At 36.8% G+C, this 9,678-nt stretch overlaps 1 protein-coding gene across 1 annotated transcript; it reads left to right on the top strand.

Moving 5' to 3' along the window:
• The first annotated feature begins 1,960 nt into the window (after positions 1-1,960).
• Positions 1,961-8,142, top strand: LOC132252509 (probable aldo-keto reductase 1). The gene is made up of 7 exons (XM_002273740.4): positions 1,961-2,312; positions 3,767-3,934; positions 6,618-6,824; positions 6,970-7,142; positions 7,446-7,542; positions 7,705-7,858; positions 7,953-8,142. Exons 1-7 carry the CDS (start codon positions 2,262-2,264, stop codon positions 8,132-8,134), a joined length of 1,032 nt encoding a protein of 343 aa, XP_002273776.1. The 5' UTR covers positions 1,961-2,261; the 3' UTR covers positions 8,135-8,142.
• The last annotated feature ends 1,536 nt before the right edge of the window (positions 8,143-9,678 follow it).

Here is a 9,678-nt window from a genome sequence, read left to right as displayed (position 1 = left end):
TTTTCTTATTTGAGAGCGGAATTGAACAAATTGGAAGCGCAATTGTGAGAAGTAGAATGAGACAATACGAGAGTGAAATTTAAAATAAAAAAATGTTTACAATTCACATTTTTTTAGCTTCCAACAACACTTAAATATTTCAAAATTGATAAATTAATCATATAATTAACTTTAAGCTTAAATGACTTAAAAACACCTTTTTAAAAAAAATAGAAATAATCTAGGGTACATCCAAATGAGATTTGTGTATAAAGTCATGAGATTACTTATATTGCCTTATTTGAAAGCAAAAAATAAAAGTAAAAATTGTTCAAATGTCATTTTTTAGCTTTCAACAACACTTACATGTTTCAAAATGGATAAATTAATCATGTAATTAACATTAAACTAAAATGTGAGTTAAAAACACTTCAATTTTAAAACAATCAACCAGGGTACAAAATATGAGACAATGTACAAGGAAGTAGGACTTGGGTACAACCCAATGTGGAGGCAGCAGTTTAGTTATGTATATATAAATGATAATAAGGTAAGAGAAAATTCCATAAAAAAAAAAAAAAAAAAAAATGGAAGGCCAAGGGGATTTTGAAAAACTATAATAATTTTTAAAAACATATCTTTAAAATATAGTAATTCAAAATGATTTTAAAATTCATAGCAATTGAAAGGAGTCCAATTGAGAAATAATTTTAATTGAATTTTAAAGTTATTTTTTAAAAAAGACAACTTTGATACTTAAATAGAAGTTATCTCTTTAAAAGATAACTTCTAATTGATGCCTTAAAAAAGCTATATATTTTATTATTTTAAAAATGATTAAATTATGAAATTTATATTATTTTCATTCTTGTAAAGTTATATATTTATATTATTTGCATCATGTAATTTTTATTATTTTCATGATAATATCATTATAAAAATAAATATGAAAGTAAATGGTAATATTTATTTAAGGGTTTCAAATAATGAAAAATTTTGTTGATATGAGGTTAACTAAGTTGGATCCTCTTTATGTTGTGCCACTCAGAGTTTCTACCCAAGAACAAGGGATTGGATGAGCTTTTTCCCTGCACCAAGGATGTTCAGACAAATGGTTCAAGCACGTCCTTCCGAATCTTAAGTCAGATACAGGTAGATCAAACCCTTTAAAAGAAAATAATGAATAGGTCAATTTAAGCGCGTGTACCTGGGTTATGCTTCAGAAGGGCTTTTTATAATGCTCACGAGAAAGTCATTATAGTGCTGAATAGGCACTTTGACCTTCTGTAATGATGGCAGGACAATCATTATAGTTTAGGGCGGTTGACAGGTGTCATTAGAAGTTGTGTCATGATGCAATTACCCATCGTTTCAACTTACTTGAGGTATGGAGTAGTGTGTGATAATCCATTGACGTGGACGTAAGGATTGAAGGAGATCCCATCAGCCACTCCCATATCATATGTAAATGATTACACGTAGCAAAGGTGTGCTTGAAGGCTGGCTAGAAGATGTTGCCCACTTAGGAAGTCTAGTGTCATTTGTCGTATGTCTATGTGGTTCGGATGGAAGGATCCGGACACTGGGACAGTTATCCGGGCGGTACTAAGGGGAGTGACATGTGGACGGACATGTGGAGGGGAGTTCCACAAATTAAAAAAAAAAAAAAAAAATCCATCTATAATTTAGATTTCCATGACTAAAGATAAAAAGAAATCTAATAATTAAGTTCACATATCATGACTTTTTGGAAAAGCAAAGCGATAATTAATTTCACATATCATGACTTTTTGGAAAAGCAAAGCGAATCTGCTGGCAAAGCGGGATTATTTGTTAAGAATACCTAAAGTAGCACCTTGATACTATGATATTTTAATAAATATTTTTTTTCAGAAAATTGGTATTTTATTAAATTCCGGTGTCGGGTGTGTGAAGATGGGAGAGGTGCAGATAATTTTAACCTTTCTTAAATTATTTTTATTTGAAAGAAAAATATTAGACAGATGAAAGAGAGATTAGAGGGGGTGAAGTTTAACAGTTCTCATATTTCGAAAGGATTATGAGATACTGCTGTCTTGTCTTGATTTTGTTGGCAATTGGATTGCTTAGAATTTCATCCCAAAGCTGAGATCACTGCTTTCGTCGGATGGTTGGACAATACTGAAGTGAAGTACCACGGAAAATAAGCAAATCCCCCCACATTCTCTATAAATTTGTTGCTCTGCTAACACCTTTCTACACTCAGAAAGCAAGTCTCTGCTTGAATTCCAAGGAAGGCAAATATGGGTGAGATTCAAATTCCGAGGGTGAAACTGGGAAATCAAGGACTAGAGGTAAAACCCATTTCATTTCCATCAAAAACATCTAAATTTTGTTCCTTAGTTTATTATTCTTTATGGTAATAATATTCCAAGTACTTGAAATTTGTTCATATTCAAGTGTATAAAACTAGGAAATTCACTATTTTGAGGTGCAATCCATATGAATTCCTTGATCATCCATCTTATTAGAATTAGGTAGTGGTAACTAAAAGTAGCCAGGTGTGAGGAGATGTAAGACCTGCTCCAAACCGTGTAAATATTGTCCCTTTTTGACCCAAAGGGGCTTTAAAACGCATCTACGGGTTAAGAGAAGTTCATACTTATATGGCATTAGGAACTTTCCCCCTTATCCGATGTGGGATGTCACAAACACCCCCCATGGGACACAACACCTTCGTTGTGTCCCACGGGATTGCGGGGCCAAACAGACAAACACCCCTACAGGGTCAAACAAACCCCCACATCGAGGTCAGAGATTAGTTTTGATACCATTTGTAACGATCCGCTCCTAACCGTATAGATATTGTTCGCTTTGGACCCAAAGGGGTCTTCACAACTTTAAAACGCGTCTAAAGGGTTAAGAGATGGTCATACTTATGTAGCATTAGGAACTTTCCCCCTATCCGATGTGGGATGTCACAAGAGATGCATTAACCAGAAAGGTTTTTGTACTCAGATCAGAAAGAAGCCTATGAAAGTGGGCTTTGTCTTGTATGTGAATGAGAAAATAGAAATGAGTTTAAGTTGGGCATTATCATGTATGTGTGTAAGAAAACGGAAATGGGCTGATTTGTACATTGCATGTATTCATGCGGCTGTGTTATTAAGCCTTTTTTTGTCTTCTCTATGTTTGGCTGTATGCAGTATCATGTGTCTGTATATGTACCTATGTATGTATGAATGATTTTGCCCTAATGTCGGTTTAGGACATGAGCACCAATACCAATACCTCAAAGTAGCTTACCAGAATGAATTGCAATATCAATACCAATACTAATGCATAATCATACTTTTATTTTACCAATATGAATCCAATGCTTGAGATCCAATCTTTATGGCCATACTTTCTGAAAATCTAAGACTGTAAGCACCATTTTATTTTCCTTCTTGTATTTATTCTTATGATCCTAAATTTGAAGAAATTTTGAACAATCCAGAATCTTCTAGATTCCAAAAACTGTACTCTGATAGAACTCAAAGGGATCTTCTCTTGTTCTTGTGATTTGCAACTTGTAATCAAACATGGATTTTGACCCAGTACTAGAGGCTGATAGTACTAACAGTTAAATATTACATATATATATATATACCTGGTTATACCTTGCCTATCAGCATTGTCAATTATTACTTTTTTCTTGTGCTTCCCATAGTCTAGGTATAAATAAATTCTCTTCATTATGGATTTTGAGATCATGGGAGAGATTTTATTTCTCATTCAGTTTACTGAAATATCTTTTGCCTTACAGGTCTCAAAGCTGGGATTTGGTTGTATGGGACTTACTGGAGAGTACAACCATCCTGTTTCAGAAGATGTTGGCATTTCAATCATCAAGTATGCATTCAGTAAAGGAATCACATTCTTTGATACATCAGATGTTTATGGAGCCAATGCTAATGAAATCTTAGTTGGAAAGGTAACACCACTTTCCCTTGACTTCAACAAAGTGGTATTTATACCTTTGGGCCAACTACAAAAATCTGAATATTTTTCTGATTTAATATAACACAACTTTCTGATTCTTTTATGCTGTACTGAACATTAGTCTCAGGTCTTTGTTGCATAAATAAGTATATCTTTCAGTTTGGAAAATTTTCTGAGCATCAAATTTAGCAATTGATAAAAATCATGTAGGATACATTTGAGTAGCAACACAAGGCACCACCTCCCTTAAAACTTGTTGATTTTCTTGGAGAAATGCAAAGTTTGAGGGCATCTAAAGTCCGGTTAATTCTAAAGAATACCAATAATCATAGGAAATAAAACGAAAGAATAATAGTCTTCTTTGAACAGAATTCTGAAGAGAAATTCTAAAAAACCAATTCTATAGATCAATAATAAGACCAATGTCCCCTAAAATGCAAAATACAGTAAAGTATTTACAGACAATCTAATCATAATTGACTTAGCCAAAGAAACCATATTAGGGTTTAAGAGCATCAATTACAGAATGGGATATTGCTTAAGTTAGTTGATTGACCTCTAGATAAAATCTGAAATGAATATGAATATCCTGTATTTACCACTGGGAGCCCTATCTAGGGACAAGAAAGTCAAGTATGATATTGAGCATACTATTTGGGCTCTATTTGTTTAACCGAAGACAGATCCGGAAAGGAAGGAAAATGCTAATGGTCTAGGCATGTGTCATTGTAGTTTTGATGTCAGTTACCTATGTTTTTGAACTATTAAACCAATATGGAACCAAATCAAAAGGCTAATCTCCAATTCAAAGAAGGAAACCACTTACTAAAAGGCCAACATTGATCACTTATTATTCTAAGATGGATTTTATTTGTCTCTGTGGTTTTGGGGCTCAGGATTAATTTGGAGAAAATTGAGCCCATTCGGGAAGGGGTGGAAAATGTGGAGCTGTTGGCTTTTAGGCTGTGTTATAGAGTGGGCTACCTACTACATAAGGATGCTCTTAGTGCTCAATAAAGCTTTGCTGGGAAAGTGATTGTGACATTTTCTGAAAGAGAGATAATTTATGTAGAAAAGTCATTGCGGGAAAATATGGGGAAATGGAGGAGGATCCCTGTTCAAAGGAGATTAGAAAGGTTTATGGATCGGGTCCTTGAAAAGCCATCAGCAAGGTGCATATTAGATAGCAGATTTCTGTGGGGGAGCAGTGGCCGTTCAACCAATTTTTTAACAAAGAATGATGTGGGGAGAATTCTTTGAAAGACTAATTCCCAATTTTGTTCAACCTGCACAAAGATTCCTGGATGGAGAATGGTGGGGAATGGAAAACAGGCTGAGGTGTGATTGGAATCCTAAATTTAGAATGGTTTATGGAGGTTGTGGTAGCCTTTTCTGAAGCTGTTACATTCAGTATCTATCACTAGCAACTCCAAGAATGAGTTAGTTTTGGAGACTTCTCAGAATGGTGTTTTCTTATTGAACTCCTTCTGTATGGCTTTTGGTCCTTTGAATTGTTTTTCTCTCCCCAGAAAAGAGATTTGGAGCGCCAGTGCACCTTCCAAAGTGGCCTTTTTCATGTACGAGGCAGTCTGAGAGAAAATTCTGACAACTGATCAGCTGATGAGAGAAGAGGCTGGATTTTGGTTAGTGGATGTTGTCTCTGCAAGAAAATGGAAGAATCTACTGGTCACATTTGAAACAATGGCAGTCAGGCTGTCAGTTTATGGAATTTGGTGTTGTCAAGGTATGGGGTGAGTTGGTCTTGGCCATGCAATCAAAGGAGGTGTTACTCAGATGGCATGACAGCTTTGTGGGCAAGAGGAGAGCTAATCTGAAAGATGGCCCCACTTTCATTTATGTTAGACCATCTGGAAAGATAGAACCGAAGAACCTTTACGGCAGGGAGCAATCAAGAGTGGGTACCAAGAACATCTTTATCAAAGGTATTTTTTCATGGTCTAATCTACAAATTAGAGCAGGCAATTTGAGCCCAGGGTAAAGAGTTGTAAATAGTGTTTGTCTATTTGAACTTGGTGCGCCTTATTTAATTGGCCTTGGTGTTTATTTCATAGACGGTCAGAATGTAGTTCTCTATTATGAATAAAACCTAGGTGTAATGAAATACAGAAGTGAAATCTAGAAATGCAGTTACAAATTTCCCTGAGAATTCTCCATAAGTATTCATTTATAAATATACTTATTAGTTTCATCTTGGAGTTTTTTTTTTCTCCACATAAGGCACAGCTTGGGTTTAGGTTAACTTGCAGCTCTATCACATAATTCTCTATTTTGAAGTAGAATTCACAGTTAAGGATTGGAGTATGACAACTTGAAGTTGAGTGCTGCAGTTGGCATCCAGCATGCTTTCATGGGTCAAGAACACAAAACAGGTAGCCACAAAGGGGAAGAGAGAGAGGACAAGAAAAATGAAAATCACTTCCAGAATCATGAATTAGGAAATGGAAAATATCATGCTTAGGTAGGTGATTTCAACAATGTATTTAGTGCTCTGATGTTCAATCAGGTAACTGCTGCTATTTCTCTTACCAAAATGTCAAAACAGATCAACGTCTGCAAATGTGACATTAGTTTTTGATTTTTTATTATTTTCTTGCCACTCGTTTGAGTTCTCTTTGAAAGTGGTTTATGATTTTAATGGATCTTGACTCTTGTAGGCATTGAAGGAGTTGCCTCGAGAAAAGATCCAGTTAGCCACTAAATTTGGTGTTGCTCCTGGTGACTATACTGCTGGTATAATAGTGAAAGGTACTCCTGAGTATGTTCGCTCCTCTTGTGTGGCTAGCTTGAAACGTATTGATGTGGAATATATTGATCTCTACTATCAACACCGGGTTGACAGATCAGTACCCATAGAGGAAACTGTAAGTGTTACATTTTTACTCTTTTTAATGAATTCTTAAATTTTCTTCAACTCCATGTTCAGAATGGACTTTTCTTTTTACTGCTTCAAGTTTACATTATTTTACTAGTACCTTCTTTAAAAGTCTTTTTTGTGCAATAACATAGATGGGGGAGCTTAAGAAGTTGGTTGAAGAGGGAAAAATTAAGTACATTGGATTATCTGAAGCTAGCCCAGACACAATAAGGAGGGCTCATGCTGTTCATCCCATTACTGCTTTACAAATGGAGTGGTCCCTTTGGACCCGTGAAATTGAGGAAGAAATTGTTCCACTTTGCAGGTTTCATATATTCTAGCCAATGTTCTTGCATGACCCTTTGTCCTTAGTTCATCCATGTCTTCTCTATAGTTTATTTACATGTCGGTTTCCATGTTATCCGAAATTTTCACTTACCAAGTTTTTCAGAACTTAAATTCTTTATTCTGGTGGATTGTTTGATTTTATATAATTCTAGTTGCACCGAGTCTTTATTCCTTATATTCTCCAGCTGTCTGCATCTGTCTTTACTATAATTTCAAATTGTTCTCTGTTTTTATTCAATCTCTTTTAACTATAGAAGATGTCTTTGGGTATGTTTTATAGGGAACTTGGGATTGGGATAGTTCCATACAGTCCTCTTGGACGTGGGTTTTTTGGTGGCAAGGCTGTTAGTGAAAATGTGCCTGCAAACAGTTTGCTGGTATGAATGCGGTCCAATTTCTGGCCTTTTGCATACTCTTTTGGATTCCTTAATTTTTAGTCATCATGGTAGTTATGATCCAGGTGCATTTTGATATAGTCCCTCTTTTTCTATGTGAATTAACCATGGCAAATTAATGGCTGACCTCTTGTTTGTTATCAGAGATCAAATCCTAGGTTTCAAGGTGAGAACTTTGAAAAGAACAAGATCATATACACTAAAATGGAGATGTTGGCTGAAAAGCACGGATGCACCGCTGCACAGCTTGCGCTAGCTTGGGTTCTTCGTCAAGGGGATGATGTTGCTCCTATCCCTGGTGAGTGAAATTTTTTCTGCCATACAAGTTATACCCTTGGAGGTTGGGACAAATCCTAAATATGTGCTTTTGATCCTTATTCCATATGATGTAGGAACAACTAAGATTAAAAATCTTGATGATAACATCAGTTCCTTGAGATTGAAGCTTACAAAAGAAGATTTAGAAGAGATTTGTGATGTGGTACCTCAGAATGAAGTGGCAGGGGCTAGAGCAATTGAAACACTGCTTAGCTTCTCATGGCGGTTTGCAGATACACCACCTCCAAGAGTATGAAGACATTGAATTACTATCTGTGGGTGCAATCTGATGTGCACTATTTTGAAACCATCTTAATGTGCTTCTTGGCTAAATAAGACTGATCACAGCCTAGTTGAAGTGGAGATATAATTTCAGTTAGTTTCCAATGTAGCATCACATATATGGCTATGCTGTTGGATGTTAGTGTGTTTTAGTATATATGAAAGTGATTATCTTTGTGCCAAAGCCTTGCAATAACACCGCATGAATATGATGTGGAGAAGCAGATTCATTTCTGAGTATGAATGGCCTGATAACCCTTTTGCTTTTTAGATTCTGTTAGAAGATAAAGTTGAAGCTAAAAGCATGGTTTTATAGAGGTAATTCTGAAATTATAAAATTTTCATTAGGTATAAAACAGCTTCCAGCTTGAGCAAAAATAGAGCTTTCATGGATGGAGGTAATTCGGCAATACCACCCTCCACTTGCCTGAAAAAGCCTACCTGCAAAACTAAGGCAATCCTGGAGTAGCTACCCAAGATAGGCCCTTTGGTGCTTAAAATTAGTCCTCTTCTTATCAATGGGTACCCTATATTTATTCTGATTCATGTGATTTACCATTGGTATTGTCACACCCATGAATATCACTCTAAATTTTTCACGAGTGTGCGGTGCTAAGGACCTTTCCTTAGCCAACCTTTCTTCCCAGCCTTTAGAAAAACACAGTGAAAGCAAAGTAAGAACAAGGTAATAGGGACACAAATGAGATTACGGATACCCTTCCCAACTTGTATTAAACTCACTACAAGATAAAAAATTGTTTCCCTGAGTTAAAGTATGCTTACACCCCCTAAGAATTCAGAGAATCATCCCTCATCTCTCACTCTCTCTGTTTCAAGGATGCAGGAGCCCTTTTAAAAGACCCATCCTGCAAGTTACATTTTGAATTTCAAAATTCAAAATCATGGAGCCAATCTGGTGGTTATGCAACTGGCCATAATCGCCCATAACTGCCTTGCATAACCACCCACCACCCAGATGGTGGCCTACTCGTGAACCACCCACTTGCACCAGCCATCAGCACCTTAGCCAACTACAAGTTAATTGTAGCTAACTGCTTGACTTGATCACTTGTTTGTCCTAGCTAGCTGCCACTAGCTAACTGCATTGGCTAGTTGCCATCTCCTCAAGCCTTTCTCACCAAGTTGCTAGAGAGTCCCCCTAACAAGCTACCTCCTTCCCTGTAAGGTGCCTCTTATGACCGGGTGCCCACCAACGTGTCTTTGATCAAGGCCTTCTGAACCAGGCAGCATGCACCAACCAGCTGACCAAGTGTCTGGTGCATTAGTGTACCTTCCCCACACTGATGTGTGAGCCCATGCCATGTCTAGGTGCCCATGGCCTGGGCGTGTTGCTTGCTTCCACTGTCAGGTCCAACTCTATAGCAACGAGCCATGACATTGCGCCCATGGCTGATCCCTCTTGGTGCACAGGTCATTGCGCCCCTGTGTTGTGCGTAGGCATCATGGGTGTGAGTCAGCTATTGTCTAGTGCCCCATCAGGCCATGGTATTGCGCCCA

The sequence above is a fragment of the Vitis vinifera genome, chromosome 14 (assembly GCF_030704535.1).
Source record: "Vitis vinifera cultivar Pinot Noir 40024 chromosome 14, ASM3070453v1".
In the NCBI taxonomy this organism is placed as follows: Eukaryota; Viridiplantae; Streptophyta; class Magnoliopsida; order Vitales; family Vitaceae; genus Vitis; species Vitis vinifera.
The sequence above is the reverse complement of the archived record's forward strand: the minus strand, read 5'-3'. Positions and strand labels throughout refer to the sequence as shown.

Excerpts from the sequence above, each read along its gene's own strand:
- LOC132252509 (XM_002273740.4), top strand. The coding sequence starts at position 2,262 with ATGGGTGAGATTCAAATTCCGAGGGTGAAACTGGGAAATCAAGGACTA. Across the intron at positions 3,935-6,617 it reads ATGAAATCTTAGTTGGAAAG|GCATTGAAGGAGTTGCCTCG; the intron begins GTAACACCACTT and ends TGACTCTTGTAG. Across the intron at positions 7,859-7,952 it reads TGATGTTGCTCCTATCCCTG|GAACAACTAAGATTAAAAAT; the intron begins GTGAGTGAAATT and ends CATATGATGTAG.